At 45.2% G+C, this 19,639-nt stretch overlaps 2 protein-coding genes across 2 annotated transcripts in view; both read right to left on the minus strand.

The window, feature by feature from the left end:
* Positions 1–1,411, minus strand: part of SWAP70 (switching B cell complex subunit SWAP70) — a gene marked incomplete at its 3' end in the record, with an annotated part of 29,858 nt that extends 28,447 nt beyond the window's left edge. The window contains 1 exon segment of the mRNA XM_072422325.1: positions 1,254–1,411. Coding sequence (XP_072278426.1) covers positions 1,254–1,349 — 96 coding nt within the window.
* Positions 1,412–10,606: 9,195 nt separating this feature from the next.
* WEE1 (WEE1 G2 checkpoint kinase) overlaps positions 10,607–19,639 on the minus strand; it is a 10,694-nt gene continuing 1,661 nt past the window's right edge. The window contains exons 2-11 of the mRNA XM_072422326.1: positions 16,869–17,074; positions 16,719–16,782; positions 16,454–16,629; positions 16,087–16,208; positions 14,611–14,757; positions 14,424–14,519; positions 13,614–13,699; positions 13,267–13,437; positions 12,476–12,621; positions 10,607–11,410 (exon numbers count right to left, since the gene is read on the minus strand). Coding sequence (XP_072278427.1) covers positions 11,257–11,410; positions 12,476–12,621; positions 13,267–13,437; positions 13,614–13,699; positions 14,424–14,519; positions 14,611–14,757; positions 16,087–16,208; positions 16,454–16,629; positions 16,719–16,782; positions 16,869–17,074 — 1,368 coding nt within the window. The 3' untranslated portion in view covers positions 10,607–11,256. The remainder of the gene's footprint in view (positions 11,411–12,475; positions 12,622–13,266; positions 13,438–13,613; positions 13,700–14,423; positions 14,520–14,610; positions 14,758–16,086; positions 16,209–16,453; positions 16,630–16,718; positions 16,783–16,868; positions 17,075–19,639) is intronic.

The following is a 19,639-nucleotide window of genomic DNA, read 5'->3' on the forward strand; positions in this document are numbered from 1 at the left end:
ATGTCCCCATTATGGGGGCTCCCCCCAACCCTGTGCTGGGTCCCTGGGTCTGTACCCCCTATGTGCCCATTATGGGGGCTCCCCCAATCCCTGTGCTAGGTTCCCGGGTCTGTACCCCGGCTGTGCCCAATATAGGGGCTCCCCCCAACCCTGTGCTGGGTCCCTGGGTCTGTACCCCCTATGTGCCCATTATGGGGGGCTCCCCCCATCCCTGTGCTGGGGTCCCGGGTCTGTACCCCGGCTGTGCCCGTTATAGGGGGCTCCTTGTCCTGGCATCTGACCCCCCGAGCACTTCTGATCATTTCTGCCCCGTGTACTATGGTTTTGCATACCAACAATCAGTGATGCATGAAATGCGCCATGTTAAACCGCCACAAAGGTTTCCTGCCCTGCTGGCACCAATACTGCCCATCGGTCTCATTGCCCCTTGCCCCTCCCCCACCAACAGGGCAACAAATACAGAACGGCACCCAAAATCACACGGGTGAGGGGTATTTCCTCTGTCATTGGGTGCAGAGATCTGAAAAACGGGTCCTGTTTGTGGCCCCTGATGGCTGCTGTGCAAACCGGGCGTACTATACAATGATACAGTGCTAGACCGCTGATAGCTACTTTGTGGCCCCTGGGGTGCTTTATATTGATACATTGGAAAGTAACCAGTTAATGGTCCCAAATTGCCCCTGGGGTACAATTCATGGATATATTTGTTGATAGTGGTGCCTGAAACCTGTTTTGTGGCCCCCGGTGCCCTATACAGTTTAGATCACATTGATAGGGGCCCCAAAACCTTCTTGTGTCCTCTACATTGATAAATTTGGGGATCACATTTATGGGGCGTCCAATGGTTGCTTTGGTAACATTGATGGGGTCCCTGGGACAATATACATTTGTATATTTGTCACCCAAAGTTTATAGTGGCCCCTGATAGCTGCTTTGTGGCCCCTGGTGTCCTACACATTTTGAATCACATTGCTAGGGGCCCCCGGTGTCCTATGCATTAATACACTTGTAGATCACACTAATGGGGCCCCTGGTGTCTTCTTTTGCCCCCTGATTTAATATACATTAATACATATGGAGCTCACATTCCTGAACCCCCCTGGGGCATTTGAGATGATGGGAGTTGTAGTCCTACAGCAGGCGGACCCCTGCAGGTGGTCACAGCAAGGAGCACTCCCAGTATGTGCAGCAATAATGGGGGTTGTAGTATGACATTCAGGTACAGATTGTAGAATGGGGGCCCCGCTACCTACCTTCAGCTGCGACTTGGAGACTTTGCCAGACTTGTCGACGTCCAGGGCGGTGAAGGCGTGCCAGATGGGCTTCAGTAAGTCGTCTTTCATGGCCATGGTGCTGGAGAAATAAAAGGTTCCTGCTTCAACTTTTACACCTCCTGTATGAGACTCCGGAGTTTTCTGCTCCCCCCCCCCCCCCCGGGTCATATGACCTCCCTGCCTCAGACCAATCAAAGCCCTGACTTTACTTCCCTGTGTGAATACCTAGGACAATGAGCGCGCCTGTGTGCTGCATTCACTTTATGCACAGCTGCACCTGCGTGCCATTGGCGTGCAAATACCCCCTGTGCCCGATGGCCCCCAAACATTGCAATGTGTACAGCGCTGTGTAATATGTTGGCGCTATATAAATCCTGTTTATTAATAATAATAATAATGTGCATGTCAACGCTATATAAATACAGAATAATGATACAATGTGGCCACAAATCCAATGTTTCTGCACCCACTGACCCCCCAATCCCAGGACATCACCCCAATGCCTATAATGTTGGCAATGCTGGATTTTACTCCCCCCACATAACAGATTCAGGACTTGTGATTGGCCACTCAGTGCTCCCCCTTACCTGCACCCGCTCTATAAGGAGTCCTGTCAAAGTGGGGAGGGGGTGAGGAGTTGGCAAAATACCTTCCTTGGGGGGGGGGGTGAGCTATCACTCAGGGCAAACAATGGGGTGATTTACTAAAGGAGTTCAGGCTGTTCACTTAGCAAAGTGCAGGAGGCGGAGCTCTGCTAACCTCAGCCATCCAATCACGTGCGCAGATTTCGTTTATCATTAATAATGTAATGAATGTCCCTGGCACGTGATTGGCTGCTCTTTTTTATTATTAACATTTTTTTATTCTTTTTATATAAATCCAACATACAATATACATATAACACAAAAAGAAGTCACATTTAAATAAACTTTTAGTGCAAAAACATCATCATACAATAGTGTTCAAAAATGAAATTAAATTCCATACAAACAGTGTTATAAACTCTTAGGAAGTGATTCCAATGAAATCTTCCAATGATATATCATTATTATTATTATTATTATTATTATTAATAATAAACAAGATTTATATAGTGCCAACATATTACGCAGCGCTGTACATTAAATAGGGATATATAATTAATAATATTACAATTTATTTTAGGCAGACCGCTAATAAATCGGCAATCCTGCAAATAAAAGTGCTCAGAATATTACAACCAAAAATATAAAAAAAAGTGATCGTGACCCTGCTAAGACATAATAAACCTACAATTCACATAAGAGGAAAATGTCAATGTGTTCTTCTCTATTCATCAGTTTTGCAAATACATCAAAGTTATTCTCTTGACTTGGCTGCTCTTAACACAATATTTTCATCACATTCACAAAGTTAGGTGAATTATCTCAGTCAGAGCGACCATTCACCTTGCTAAGTGAACAGCCTGAACTCTTTTAGTAAATTTAGTGATTCACCCCCTTTATTATCACATCTCTCATGATTTATATAGGTAGAGGGATTCAGGATCTCCAGTGGTGGGCATAGCCAACAGTGGGCCCCTGTGCAGAAATGATTTGGGGCCCCCTCCTGCTGAAATAAGCACTCCATTGGTTTTTATAATACTGACCGCATTATTGTATAGATATTGGCATTCTCTTGTGATGATTGGGCCTCTCTCAATACCAGCAGGGCAGCAGCAGGCAATAAACTCTGCTATAGATCCTTAGATGGAGAGAACTTTCCTTTTTCTTCAAGAACTGGATATTCAGTTGAAGGGCTCCACCTAGTGGTGGGTGATCAGGGGCCACAGGGACAATCAATGCTTTATTATGGAAGATATACAGACATGAAATGAATGTTTGTCTATCACGGTGTCCCCGGGGCCCTTTCTCATGAGGGGCCCATGGAGGGAGGGGATTTCACAGTTTTTTGCTCTTGGTGAGTTTCTGCAGCTGTGAAACAACAAAGGGACTTTCACTTCCCTCCCCGGGTGGAAATCACAGAGCCAAGAAGACGGGAAGGGTTCATCTGCCATAGCTCCCCATAGGGCCCCTTTTATACCCCTGAGACCCAACAATCCCCCAACCCGCTACTCATTTACATATTTGTCACCAGGTGGGTGAAAGCCGGCCAAGCGTTACCTTTCTGTAAATTCCCAGCCTACGCATTTCAGTCCAATGCAGATACCAGCTAAACCTACAGGGCTGCCATCTGTGGGGGCAAGGGGTACTGATGTACCGGGCCCTGCAAAACTGGGGCCCCACAGCCACCCAGCAAAGTCTATCCAGCTATTTCCCTTCCAGGCCATCTGTCATGACTTCCTGCAGAGTCTGGAGAATGGTGACAATGTATATACAATGTATCTGTTACTGATTCTGTATCCTTCTCATTCCCAGGATCTGCAGTCACAAGGATTAGGATTAGGTAGCGCAATGGGATTTTGGCTGACTGACTCCAGATGAATTTTGATTGGTTGCAATAGGTCAATGCACTTACATGATCTCTATGGCTAAAAATAAATTCCAGTAGTGGTATAGTAAATTTATGAATTCACAGGGTTGGATAAATCTTTTCTTCCACAATTCCATACAGATATCTGACACAAGCAGCAGGAAGATATTGATAAGGAGCAAAGTCCCCATTCTGTCTGAGAGATATTAATATGCGTTGTACATTGACAGCCATGGATGATCCCCATGTGGGCATTGCCATAGATGAACTCCCATGTATTACACCATGCTGGGCTGGCCAATCAGGAAGCCAGAAAAAGAATCAGCTGCAAGTGGAGGGTTAGGCTCCAACTGTCCCTGAATCCATTGCTCACCTTTGCACCTGGCTATCCAGCAAGGGAACAAGGTGGAGGTGAACGGTCTGGTCTAATCCAGGCCCTCCACTTGCACCTGGCCCCCATGCTGCCTATCCCAATCCCAACAATTACACCTGGCTCCCATGCTACCTATCCCAAATTGCTGGTTAGCCAAGGCCCTTTGCCTTGACTTTTGCAGTGATGGAGGTAGAGGTGCTCAGAATAGAGAATGGAATCTGGTTGTAGTGGTTGAGAAATCAGAATTTGTATTTGTAATTGATTCGTTCTATACCTGTCCATTACAGGTGCAGCCTGGTGGGCTCTATACTTGCAGTGTCAGGCAGCCAAAGTTTCCAGAACAGGCAGCCTTGCTCCGGTATAATATAAAAGTTATATCAGGAGATGTTTGATATGAATATATCAGCACACGGAATAATCTTTATGTATGAAGGTGACACTGTAATATCCGGAAGTCATCTCTCTCTTCTTCCTGTCACTCAATGGGTTCTCACCCCCAGACATATTGTGACACGTCTGATTTCACGCTCTCTGACCCCGCTGTATTCATTTACATGCAGTAAAAATAATTCCTGATAATTGCCCCTGGGGGCAGCTCTACTCACCTATTTATAAATTATGAAAGATGCCTAAATTAGAACAGGGGGGTCTGTTACGCCAAAACCCCAAACTCATTAAACTTGATTTACTGCCTTATATGCGCATATACTGAGTGGATCTACAATTTCATAACCAATGGTCACAGAATGCATGTGCCAAATGCCAAACCAAGCCCCCGTGACCCGAAAATAAAACAAAGATCTTATTTTCTGTAGCTTTTTGGGTCCATATTGGCAGCACTGTAGGAGTAAAACAATAGGACAAATATGGTTCTGTGCCAGAATAATGCAAACGCTGCTCTCATCACAGGGGGAAGGTAAGCTCTTGCCCTGGGGGGGGAGCTGGGGTAATGCCTATGGGAATTGGCATCTATGTGCTATAACATGATGGTTTGCCCATGTGACCACATTTCACAAGTTCGCTGTATTACACAACCTTGTTAGCACATTGTATTGTATTGTTGTATTGAACAGGGTACGGTACCACTCATGGCCAGAGGGTGGAGCCCCAGTAAGCATTCAGGATGTTTTACTCTGGGAACTGCAACAAAGTCCAATGGTAAAACCTGAAGATACACTCCATTCTCAATACAACATACAGTGCTGGGGTAATTGTTATCTGATAATTGAAGCTTTCTGATTGGACATTTCATTGTTTAGTGAGCCACTCACATCCATTCTTTTCCAATTTACTTTATAAATTGATTTATTTTGCAGTTTATGGAAGTATTTAACATCAGAGTGCAATCAGCTGGATAGAATAAGGATCACATTCTTATGTAGAGAAGACTGGTGGTTTAGTAGCCATAACTCTTCAATGCTGGAATCCTGGATTCACTCTTCTACTGCAGATATGTCTGTGTGCATTTCTATCATCATCATCCAAATATACACAAAAATAAAATATAGATATAAAATATAATTTGTCAATGGCAAATTAAACTGGTTTTGCAAAGTATGGCTGTGTTAGGAACTGATGGGAAAAAATCCATAATGTGAAGTGTTATAGGGAAAAAGTGTGAAATGCAAATCAATCAAAATGAAACATTGTAAACCAATACAGTGTAAGGACACTGGCTCCCTCTAGTGGATGATGCTGGAATATCAATGACCGTATATTGTTTTTGATATGAAATTTATATTGGGTTTGCAATCTCCACAGTGTCTGTACAGAGGAGCTGACACTCTAATGTCCCCCCACAGTCACACAACTAATGTAATGTACAGAGTACAGGGGGGAGGGGTATGTAATGTACAGAGTACAGGGGGGAGGGGTATGTAATGTACAGAGTAGAGGGGTCGGTGTATGTAATGTACAGAGTGCAGAGGTCAGATGTATCTAATGTACAGAGTGGAGGGGTCAGGTGTATGTAATGTACAGAGTGCAGAGGTCAGGCGTATGTAACGTACAGAGTACAGGGGTCAGGTGTATGTAATGTACAGACTACAGGGGGAGGGGTATATAATGTACAGAGTAGAGGGGTCAGATGTATGTAATGTACAGAGTGCAGAGGTCAGGTGTATGTAATGTACAGAGTACAGGGGTCAGGTACTTTGAATGCTGCAAACTTCTTTCCCATTAAATTTAGGTTGTTCTACAAACGGATGCTGCCATTGTTATTCATTGATTGATTTTCATTTTATAGTTCCCCCCTTCCGTGCAGATAACATTGAATTCTCACCGCTCCTGCTGCCCACATTACAATTCTCTGGATGAAGCTGATGGAGGATCTGATACTTCCAGAAGTTTTGATTTCTTGATGCTGATGGCCACCGATGTCACTAAAATCCCCATCGAGTTATTTTTTGCTGTGCTGTCATTGGGGAGATTTTCTTTCACTTCCTGTCTTGCAGACACTTTTTAATGTGAGGGGAAATATTTATAAAATACAGGGAATCTATTGATGAATGTCTGCGGGAATGGGCGCGTTCACTGGGACTTGGATCTGATTTTCTCTGGCCTGGGGCTGCAGACATTTTTGAAGAAGAAATAAAAGTCAGCTGAGGATCCTCAATGCCTGAAGTATGGTGGCAGCGAATCCTGGAGGCTGCAAGTCCCAGCATGGAGTCAGCAAATATTACTGCGCAGCTTTTGTGTTTGTTCACTCAGCACAGAATCAGAAGTTTCTTATCTATGAATGGACTGAGGATATTTCTCATCAATCCAATGCACAAAAAAAGGTGCATGCTGCATATTAGACAAAGCACATTGGTGCTATGTAACAGCAAAGGGCATTGGGGTGCCAATTAGAAAAAAATGGGTTGGCATTGCCATGCGTTGTGTACCACAGAGCAATCATGAGAATGAGCCCTTATGAACAATTCACACATGTGCGATCCAGCATTGCATCTGTAACTGAATGTAACAAGCATTGCTGTGCTGCACTATTTCCACATGGCACCCCAATGCACCCTGCCAACCCTACCTGCAGGGCATCACATGACAGGTCATAACGCAGGGCTCAAGGGGGACACAGAGAAGCAAAGATGGCTGTGTCAATGATACCGTCAGACTGCCCAATATGAATAATTTTAGATTTATCTGCCTTCCAGCTGCACCTACTCACTTGGCATTGCTCCTCCATGGCAATGTTCAGCCACTGAAATGGAAGCACCTTGAAGTGTACATGGAGCTGAGAACAGTCTTTTCAGTCACATGATTATATGCTGAAAGGAGATTGGAGAGTCTATCTTTCAGGCTGCTCCAAGAATCTCTTGCATGTTGCAGTGATGGTGACAGAGCTTCCACCGGTCTGCAGTTTATGGATAATCAAACCTGGCATTCTGTATATGACCACCAGGTGGCAGCACCATCACACGTGTGAGCTTGGAACTATTCAGATACAACATGCGCATTCCACCTCTACACTTACACATGCGCATTTCTCAATGTGATTTCCCTTTAAATGTTACAAGTACAGAAAAATACTTTCTGATCTGTAATGAGCTCCTAGATTCCTGTAGTGAGCCAACAATTCTGCCATTGCTACACTAAAATCCTAAAAAGTGTTATACATCTCTACTGCTGGACTGCAGATTACCCCACTTTATGTTAGGGAGATAATGTAAGGAAGGTGTTTTGTAGACCAGAATGGGGGACTAAGACAGGGATGACAACTTGGAATTTTATTGAAAAGCTCCAGTCAAGACAGAAAGAAATAAATCTTTACAGAGAGTTACAATCCAATCTATTATGAATGCTGCAGCCAGACTTATCCATGCTTCCCACCCACCTACCTACCACATACACACCCCGTCCACCTACCTACCTACCTACCCCATACACAGCCCTCCCACCTACCTACCCCATATACAGCCGTCCCACCATTGCTCCTCTGCTGCCTCTCTTTGTAGTTCTCTTCATTGGCTTCCATATACACCTGAGAATTCAATTTATCTCCTGTGCTTTGCCTTCAAATCCCTCCACAGTTCTTGTCCACTTACCTTTCTGCCCTGATAGAAACCCCCCTCAGCTGCTCTCTTCGCTCCTCCAACGACCTACCAATGACTTCCTCACTCATAACCTCATCACACGCACGGCTCAAAGACTTTTCTAGAGCTGCCCCGACTCTCTGGAATGGTCTCCTTGTCCTATTCAGCTTGCTCCTACTTTCTGCACATTCTCAACACCTAACGCTTCAACCTCACCTACCCGTCTTCTTCTGTCTCCTAAACCACTAAAATTACCAGCTCTGGTCTGTGCATGCACGGGGGCCGGGTGTCACTGAAAGGAGGGGAACCTCCCCTATAGTGGTGTCATGATGCTATAACCTCACCCTCTCTCCCATCGCTGATCTGAGCCCGCAATGGCAGAGTGGGCGGGTTGTGTCCAGAAACTGGCTCACTTCCCTGATCCTGGGATTTGTACGGGGGACATGGTCCGCGGCTCCCAGGTCCTTCTGACCCCACTCGGGGTGGGGGGCACCGGCCAGAGCCACGGACCACTAAAAGTTTCTTACGAACCACGGTCGGTTTGCAGACACTACTTCCCAACATTCTATATCCCCCTCCTATTGTGTGATACTTCCCCCTCCTCCTAGATTGTAAGCTCTTCAGAGCAGGGTCCTCCCCTCTTGTGTCACTTGCAACCCCTATTTATTGTACAGCGCTTCAATGGCGGAGGCTGATAGTGTAGCAAATCAGTGCCAAACCTTTACCCACCCTTAGGGGTCAGATGAAATCTATAGCAGAGGGTCATCTAAATGTGCCACCAAATACAGCCTGGCTGCAAGGGAGTATAAAGTGGCCCTGTTGCAACGCAATACAGCAAAAAACACACAGTGCAGGTGCCCAGGAATTTGCATGCTGACCCACCTACAGTATTCCTCAGCTCTGATTGTAGTAAATGTCTAAACAGCAATACAATGAATGTGAATACCAATAAATAAATGTCTCTTATGTGGTCTGAACTCTACCTGCACGTCAGCACCATGGTATCACTCAGGTTGGGTTTCCTGACAACCATGTCTCAAAATGGGTGTTAGTGCTGTTACTTGTGGTCTTCCTCAGATGAGCATGTGCATGGGTGACAACACAGAAACATTGACAGATGGGGACAGAACATTGTCACCCTATGACAGGGCCACCATAAACATGGAGCTGCAGACCTCCCAAGTAGAAGGGTAAGGGTGCAGGCTTCCACAATTAGGACACCATGCAATCTATGGCATTTGTCACGTGCAGCAAGAAGATCCTAAAATATCCGGAGGAAATGCCAGATGAGCAGGTGGTCCTCACCCAGCAATCTCCATCTGTACCAAAGGATCAGAAACACCACATGGTGCCGACAGTCCCTTGGCTCTAAAATTAGGTGATGGCAGTCCTCAAAATATCCCAGCCTGGTTATGTACATATGGTGCAAGATATAAGGATTCCTGTTTCTAATAGGAAAGGGGGCTCCGCACCAGTATGGGTATCCAAGGTGAGAATTATTGTGGGCCGGTCTAGTTTGATTTCAATTCCCCCCCCCATTGTAAACCTGGTGCATGCAAACTGCACACTGCTCCATCGTTTGCATCAAAGACACAGCAACTGCAGTACATAAATAATGGCACAGCCAAGGCCGGGAGAGCCATTGGGAGTAATGAACAGCTGTCAGAGTACAATTATCCCACAAACCTCATAACCTCACTGCAGCAAAAACATTTGCACCCTCATGCAGCATTACTGAGGTGGGAGAGCCAGCAAAGCCGATGGACACAGCAGCAGCACAGAGCAGAATATTGCTTCCTGAATAAGTCAAAATGTTCCAATTTTTGGTTCACAGCTACGACCTTTCTGGAATTTGCAACAAATTTGACTGAAATGTTGCAATTAATACATGCAGCTAAAAGTGGGAGAAATGCATAAGGAATATGCAAGGTGTCAATGAAACCAGATTAAAGCTGAACTCCAGATATTAAATTGTTAACATTTTGCTCTTTTTTTCTGTGAAATAAATATTTTCAATGAAATCATTATCACCTGGATCATATTGCAGGTAAATGAAGCTGCTGAAAGGAGGGATCACCGAGGGGCCAAACTTCCAATTTGCACCCTTCATTGAGCAGCAGGACATTGCAACCAGATCCAGATCATGCTGATGAGTGGACAGGGCAGAGCAGGGACTTCACCTACCAATTTGGGAGGAACAGAAATCTCCTGAAGCTACGCTCCCCCACAAGAGATGCAATCACTTCAGTACTGATTGGAACAATTTTTTTCTTTTTTTTTTTTTTTTTTTTTTTTTTAAAAGGCCCTCGAGCAGACAGTGCAGCAGATATCGCTCTCATATATAGAAGCGGTGTCAAGACACCGCTGCAAATTATTCTGCCGGATAAATAGGAAATGGACCCTGAATTGAAGCAATGGGTAAAAGAACATCACAAAGGTTTAATACTTTCAACTGGAGTTCAGCTTTATTGTATATAAAAAAAAATATGTACCGAGGTACAAAATTTAACAACCTCTGGCGCCGAGTTTCCCTCCCTACGTTCCTTATTTTGTAACCTTCTGGAAATTCAGAATTTGATACATTTACATAAAAAAAGGAAATACCGTATTAGTACAATCCGTTGAATTTCAACTAAAAAAGAACCTACTACAGTCATTTTAGAAAGCGTCACATTATATAAAGGACGGGCGCCAGGATTCTGGGACGCCGCCCGAGTAGCGAAAACACTTGGCACACTAACTATGCGTAGAGCTTGATTTTCTGTAGAACCCCTATAGAGGCCAACGTACAGGTCCGAGAGGGACATAAAACACTAAAATAAAACCACATCACCCCTGCAAATGCCAAACTGGCATTGTAACCACCAGTAACGTTCAGGGTTATTCTGGCGGCAGGTCAGACATGGTGCCGAGAACTGTAGATGCCGCCTACGTTATGCCAGTCAGACCTACGGACTCTTCCTGAGGCCTCGAAGCAAAATCTATTCAGCCGTAATCTGTGGAAAAGCATAAAAAACCTAAAAATCGGCAGCGATGCTCCTGGTCTGCGTAGTTGGCAATAAACAAAACGATAAGCGTGTTAAAATGGCGATCTGGATCAGCCTAGACTTAGCAGTTCATATTGCGGTCAATATATAGTCAGGCTGACCGATCGGTTCATCTTCTTCCCTATGAGGCGGGCGGCTCTGCCGCTCTGTGCTGTAGATCGCGTGGTCATTCTGTCTGGGAACAAAGCTCGCTCCTCCGCTGCTGCTTTTGCTATCTGTGCTTTCTTCAGTTCCCTGAAAAGAGAAAACGACGGGTCAGTATGTCATTAGCAAACCGAATTCTATGAGCCTTTGTATGTACACCACAGGATGGATATAAGAAAACAATTACTAATAATAAACAGGATTTATATAGCACCAACATATTACAAAGCGCTGTACATTAAATAGGGGTTGCAAATGACAAACAGTGACACAGGAGGAGAGGACCCTGCCCCAAGGAGCTTACAATCTAGGAGGTGGGGGAGGTAACACAAAAGGAGAGAACAATGGAATCCAACTTGTCAAAGTCCCCCCCCCATGTTATGATTTGTCAACTTCTTTGGAAATACTTTCACTTCAGTGATCAATTTGCACAATCGGGCGCAAATTACCAAGCACTTAATTTCAGCAGAAATGTGAATATTGATCAGATTTTAGATAACACAGCATGAGGAGATCCAATTGGCTGTTTGGTGTCAGGAAGCGTTTTCCCGTGATATCCAAACAGACCACAAACTGCTCACTTACCATAGCAGTTGCCCCTTTTAGCTGGGCACACCACCCGCCATTTTTCAGTAACCAGACGGCTGTTTTTGGTTGGTTGCTGAAGTGTTGGGTCACAATACAGAGGTCGCCACCCGCCTATAATTTCTGGAATAAACACCTCTAACCCATCTGAGGTCGCACTCTGAATATAGCCGTAGATGTTCAAGCATCGCCACCCCTGAGGGGGATTTTGGAAAGACTAGCTGTAAATATCAGAGGGCCACTGGTGTTTTTTGGGGTATAAATGTCATAATAAAATTGAGATATTTACAGTTTGAGGTCTGCTATACAGGTACCTGCTCTTGTTTAGTAAATCCCCCTCTCTCGAGAAATAACAATTGAGGCAGAAAATCACTACAGAGGCACCCAACTAATGTTTTGGTTGCATTCTATAAATAAAGATTTATGCAGCTGCTGACAATATCATGCAGCCAAGCGTCACTTGGTTCTGATGATTTTCCCATTTTCCCTCGATACATTCAGGGAAAAAAATAAACACTCCCCAGCAGATAAAGCTTTGCATTCGGTTTCAATCTTTTTCCGATTACTCACTTTTGCAGAAGAGCGTTTTTAAACCTCTCGGCGTTGAGTTCTATCCGGAGCTGCTCTGCGCTCTTGCGGGATGCAGATAAGAGCACCGGGTGCTTGACAAGGGCCACAGAGGACGGCCTTTTCCCTGGATCTGGGGAAATCATTAGCTGAAGGACAAAAAGATGAGGTCAGTTTTCAGGGTAGCAATTCCTTGGCATAATACCATAACAAATATGGGGGACATAAAACAAACAATGCAACCATGGAGGCAAAACTGACAACTTGCTTAAAATCTAACAAATCTCATTATTGCAGGATCTGAAATCCCCTTTGTGCTCTGATGTAAAATGCTGAAGCCAGAAAAGGTAAATTCAGCCTGCATTTTGTGCACATACAAGTTCAAAGCTATATAGAAAATTTCAGTGCCGTCAGCAACAAGGCATGCAGCTGTTCAGTCAATGGCATACAATAAATTCAAGGATGAAAATTAGTCAGCTGCAGGACTGGTAGACTCTGCTTATGTGTACCAGGCCTTAAAAAAAATGGAGCAGGAATGGTGGGGGAGGAGTAGCCCCTTTGGGCTGGGCCTTCAGGTTCATACACAGTAACTTTTTCCTGTAGGGGGCAGTATAGCCATAAGTGCATTGTCTTTCAATGGGCAATTGAACAATCTGCATACTAATCAGTTTTAACAATCCAATGCTATTTTCAGACAGATGAGTATAGCTGCTGCCTTGTTTAGCAATTATATAGAAATACAAAGCATAATTAACATAACAAAGCTTTTATACAACTCAATCAATCCTATTTACCTTGATGAGATCTGTGAACTCCTGGGACAATACTTGTGGCACGGTGGGCAATCTGCCTTGCCTGATTTCATGCCACTGGTCTCCGTTGGATGGGAGGGGATCTGAACCAGCGGCAGACCAGACTGTAAGCGCCAGGGCGAATATGTCAGCTTTTGGCAGCTGGGAATAGTCCTGCAGGAAAAAATGTAGTGATCAGAGCCCCATTTACAGAACTCACATTTCTTCCTATTACTATGGCAAAGTTACTACTGAACTCCAGGCTAAACTCTTGTTCCTCTCATTGCACAGCAAAATTATTGTAATTTATTTTAAAAACTCTTTACAATACATCAAGTGCTTGACCTTACCTCTTGTAAGACTTCATTGGCAAGGAAGCGGCAGTCACCTTCCTCCACCTGTGGACTGGATACCCTGGTCACATGACCCAGGTCACCTGATAAAGAAGCAGAAATGTGCAGTCAGACTACTGGAAACGGACAATAAGCCGGAAAAAACACAACCACAGTATGTATTTAACAAATGTCCATCACCAATGACACCTTAGCCAGCAATAACAGGACAACCAATAAAGAGGAAGGCAGCAGCACCATTTCCAGTGACTGATTTGCTACGCAGGAAGAGTAGTGGATGGGGGACCTCATGTTAGACAGGTCCTACGCATTTTGCAAGATCAGCGTATTCCCCAGACCCATCACCAGGCAATTTTTAGTAGCCACCCAGCTGTTTTTACTGGTTACTGAAAAGTTGGGTCACAATAATGAAATGGGGCTGCTATCTACAGCTTCTTCCCACCCAGTTTGAAAAAATTCTGGGGGGGTGAACACTGAAGATAACTAAAAGTTGTAAACTTGCACCCATGGCTGTGTTTGGAATCTGAGCTCTCGCTCCAGCAGTCTGTCATGCGGCCAAGCTGCAAATACAGCGCTTGCGATTTCTGCTCAAGGGAAATATTGCTGCTGCAGCAGAAGCGCCAACTCGCTAACCAACAAAAGTTGCTTCAGTAGAAGCCATGGCTCCGGTCACACAGAGGAAGCAACAGGTACGATTTTTAGCCATTTGCTAAATTATGATCACACTCATTCAATTTTAAAGATCATTTTCAGCAAAGTTCCAAGTCAGTCTGGGCAACATTCAGATCTCTAAATAAAAAGCCTCACCTATTTTATAAATGACTTTCTGAGGACCACAATCTTCATCATCGGCTTCCTCTACTAACGAGTTGGGCAACAACATCCGAGATATAAAAATGTTACCTTGAAAGAAGAGCAATGAACACAAATGTCAGAATAAATTGTCAGAACCCAGCAGGTTCACAATGAGTGATGATGATGAGCGGGGACTTACTAGGCTTGATGTCCATATGGACCAGGGCCATGGAATGGATATATTTCAGCCCTCGGGCCACTTGTAAGAGAAGAATCTTTAATTCTGGTTCAGTGAAGAATCGCATATTGCGGTAGTTTTCATTAACGGCATCCGATAAGCTGCCACCTGCATAGGACGAGACAAAAACAGGTTAACACAACTCATAACATCCAAACGTAGAATATTCTCTGCAGAAAGTGAAAGCGGCTGAGTTGTTAGAATCATTAAATAAACATCCAACAAGCTGCTAACAGCTAAGCCGCTCTATTGGCTTGTTTGTATAACCGACAGTCCAGTCATTAACTGTAGCAAACAGAATGCAATGGGAGGTTTACACAGCCCTGCCCTGTACAGTCATTCAACTGATCGGTGTTAGAAAAGTCAGATTTGATAATCCATTAGAACACAACAATAATCTCACACAAAGAAAAGGCGACAGCTGGGGAATGAGGTCTGGAAATCCCAATGCTAACAAAATGCTCAACGAATTAATTGGAAACATTGCCAGTAGTAATCAGATGTTTGTGATTTAATGATGATTTGGGTGCCCATGGCAGTCAACAGATGAATACAAAATTTTGCAGCTGTAATTCAAATGTGTTCCCCAGGCCCTTTGAGTTGGGTGTACCACCCGGCACTTTTCAGTAACCAGCCGGCTGTTTTTGGTTTGCTGATGAAATGTTGGGTCACAATACAAGGACCACCACTCACCTACAATTTCCTCCCACCCAGCTTAAAAAAAAATCTAGTGAGAACACCGCAGGTGAAGCAGTGTGGTGCCCATTGTACATTTGCCCACATTATCCCCCAGTAAAATTGCTAATGCTAATGATCTTTATCAACCTCACCTACATGTCTTCCTTTGTCTTTTAAACCCTCACTTATTACCCACCAATACATATCCCCCCTACTATTGTGTGATACTTCCCCATCTCTTAGATTGTAAGCTCTTCGGGACAGGGTCCTCTTCTCTTCCTGTGCCACTGTCTGTCATTTGCAAACCCTATTTAAAGTACAGGGCTGCGTAATATGTTGGCGCTATATAAATTCTGTTTAATAATGATAAATAGATCAAGCTATTAAGCTGCCACCCTGGTAATCTGAACTCCAGGGGCCGATGGGTAGACTGCATACTAGGGGAGCAACTTACTGCTCCTGAAACCATCCAAGCCAAAAGTCTGGCAGATGCACACTGATATTACCAGAAATTTAAATCACAAGTCATGGGTTACATATCAATGAACCTCTGGTGCTGGCCTTACGTTCTCACTATTTAAAAAGGAACAAGCTCCATCCAGGATAAATGTGAATAAAAAAGAAAGGATTTCAGTGCAGTTATGTTTTGTTATATAACAGAATCTTTCCTGGGGATATCACCGGAGTCTAGGCACCAATGATAGTGTTTTTTTTTTATTCCTTTAATTTATGTATGTTTGCACAGGTTGTGTTACTCACCATTGCAATATTCATTTTGAATAAGCATATGATCGTCTTCCGCCCACGCCGAGTAATATCGCACTACATGAGGGTGCTGTCCCAGTACCGCATGTGCGTACACTTCCCTCAGTGCGTTCTGCCTGTAAGCAAACATACGATCACTATACAAGTCCTGTAGATGCTGAATCTTTGATAGATCGGGTGGCAGCCTTACCACTCCATAGCTGTGACTTCTTAATGTTCAATAGCATCAGGTGAAGGGCCAGCAATCGGCCGCTTATCAATTTCATAAGAGTCACAACACTGGAGAATGCAAGTCTGGCCAAGTCTGTATTCTTCCAAGAGTCCACAAATGTAATTCAGTGTGACAAATGTCACCACTTACTCATCAACCGAGCCAGCTAGAGGCTTCTTCGAGCGCTTGATGGCATAGATGCATCCGTCCAGCCTCTTCACACATTTATAGACGGCGCCAAACTGCCCAGAGCCAATCTTCTCCAGCTCGTGGAATTCAATGGCGTATCGAGATTTCATGTTACTTTCTGTAATCGTGATTCTCTGCTGTTAGAAGGAAAACAAAACAAAATCAATCTCTGCAAACGTTTCCCGCACTTCACATGAAAACACACCGAGGTCCCGCAATGTTTTACCTTGGCAGGCCTGATGCCGTCATCCAACTCTCCATCGCTTCCTTCCATCACTTCTCCATCAAAACTAAGAAAAGAAAAGAGGAAAAGATAAGCCGAGGCCAATGTTTATCTGCGACAATAATTGACTCCAATTATGTAAATAATTCTCACTCTATCATACACGTCCTCTTCCTTCTCCTGCAGTTCCCAGATGAACTCTGCAGATCCACAGATTCGGGTGTAAACGGGTTGATATTGACATGAGGGGTGCTGTACATGGACTCATTTCTATCCAGCTTTTCTCCATCTTGGAACAGAGACACACCGCGATTTCTCAGGCCGGTGGAAGCGATTCCACGAGCTCTGGATAATAAACTCTGCGGAGAAAAAGAAGAATTGTGTTTTATTCTCTAATCACTCCAGACTTTGTTTTTAACTTTTAATGCAAGGGTCACAGTGCCAACCCAGAAATTCTTTTGAGCTGGGTAGGAATTATAGGTGGGTGGTAGCCCCTGTATTGTGACCCCTCAGTAATCATCCAAAAACAGCCGGGGAGGGGTTACTAAAAAGTGCTGGGTGGTGCGCCCAGCTAAAAGTGGCCAGGGAGAACACCGAGTCAGCAGTGCCCACCCTCCAGGACAATGCCATAGCACCTTGCATTCTCTTGGGGCAGCTATTGCAACAAAAGCAAACAGCTCATTATACCACAATACCACAGGCCCGGAGAACTCACACTAAAGGCGCCCATTTGTTTGTAGACTTTGCAGCAGCTTCCCCATTGCTATAGCAATGCTCCATGGTGCATTTCCTGCATGAAAGGTTACAAGAGAGGCAGCTCCTGAGATAGGAAGCTCTCCCCTTCCCCCACTTTGTGATCAAATTCCAGAGGAGAGGGCGATGGGGGGAAGGGAGGCCAAAGAGCCTCCCAAAGCAGTAGTAAGCATGATTCACCCAGCCCCATGATTCACTCCACGTTTCCTGAATATACGGCACATACACTCCTGGGAAGCACCAAAATAAACAGAACTTTCTGCTGGTATACAGACAATGCACGGCTGCAAATATCTAACTAGCGATTGCGGACTGCCTGGGGTCAGCCATGTTCAGGCTCCTGCATGTGCAGGACGCTCCTTAATGCTTCGGCCAAACCGCCCCGCTCCATACCGAGCAGAGGCGACGGTGCCGTATTGCAGGGTCACCATTACCCAGCCCCCAAATTCCAACACACGTTACCCGGACCCGGCACCAAACTTCAGGGTGAATCTGTGACACACTCAGCCCAAAGCCAGACAGATCAATCACCGCACAAATCAATCAGAAGTTCTCAAACCCCCACTGGATACAAAAGATGGAAATTTACCCCCAACAACCAAAGCAAAGGGCAATTATTTCCTATTAAGATGCCAGAATTACCCTCTGGGGGACACAATTGTACAACTGCTGGAGATTGGAAATTAAAGGGCAACCAAAAAATGAGCCCTGCAGATGGGGCGCCCCCTGGTGATCAGGGGTATAATGCAGCCTTTAGAGGTGACAGCCCCAGAAAGTCAGTGAGGTGTCACCCATGGAAGGACCCCCCTTCCGGATTCATGGAAGGGACCCCCCAGGTTCACGGAGGGGCCCGTGTGTGTTCCTCACCCCAGCAGCGACCTTCATTTTCCTTTAACAAGTCTGAACTCAGCAAACAAACATCGATGTATAAATATTTGCCCGGAGCCCAGATCCACCTGCAGGGCCACGGCTGTGTATAGAGAGCACCCGGCCACCTGTACAAACACTACTGCGCTACTCCATATGCTGGTGCCATTTATCCGCAAGCAACAAAGTCGCAGCTTATTGTAAAACATCAAAAAAATGTGAAAAAAAAAACACAACAACCCCCCGCCCCCATCTAATGCTGGGGGGTGAGCTGCAGACATATGGATGGGGCATACGGCCCAGGATGGGGTAGAACCCTCCCGGAAACAGATCCTGGGGGGTAGGTGGGGGTTCTGAACCCAAATCCAACCAACTGCCCACTGGGAACGTTTGGTGCTGCAACTTTGGAGCAAATCCTAAAGCGCCCCCCCCCCCTTAGATTGTAAGCTCTTCGGGGCAGGATCCTCTCCTCTATTTAATGTACAGCGCTGCGTAATATGTTGGTGCTATATAAATCCTGTTTATTATTAATATTCTCAGGGCGACATTGCAAACTCAAAAATAAAAGATTGCTGATTAACAAATTCCATGCGAGCAGAAAAGACAAATTTATAAAGCACAGAACACGAGGGGCCCCCAGGGGCCCATACCAGTAAATGTAGTCTAGTTACCTCATATTCTTAGGGGGGGGGAGGGTATGAGCCCCCTATCAGGTCCCAGAATCTGAGGGTCAGGAGCCGGGTCTGGGCGTTGGGTTGTATGGGGTCGCAGCTGGAAAGTCCCCGCTGTGCAGCACCCGGAATATCCCATTTCCTGGTGTCACCATAAACATGCGATAAGCCCGGACATGTCCTGCACATGCTGCATACGCATGTTATATCCCAGAGGATGGCACAGAACTAGCTGCACCCAGAATGATGAACACACATCTGCATTGAACGCGGGTCACCCCAACACCCCAAAATCTGCAACTCCCAGCTGATTTTACAAAATACAACAAACTGATCATCATGCTGAGATTAATATAAAAAGGGAAACAGACAACTCTCCCCCGCATTACCCCCAGCACGGGGAGGAGGAGTGGTTGCTACGGACAACACAAAGCTCCGCGCGGTGACACATGTGCGGGGTTTGTCATCATACAATCACAATACATGCAGCCTGGATGGGGTGATATCTGGGGGGTATTAGAAGCCGGGGATGGGGGCAGTGCCAGGACTGGCAGACAAGCTGTAAGGGGAGGCAGCGGTGCCCCCTGGAGGCTGGGTACATGAACATGGTGATCTGTCATTATTTGGGGTCAG

Source organism: Pyxicephalus adspersus, chromosome 9, assembly GCF_032062135.1.
Source record: "Pyxicephalus adspersus chromosome 9, UCB_Pads_2.0, whole genome shotgun sequence".
Lineage (NCBI taxonomy): Eukaryota > Metazoa > Chordata > Amphibia > Anura > Pyxicephalidae > Pyxicephalus > Pyxicephalus adspersus.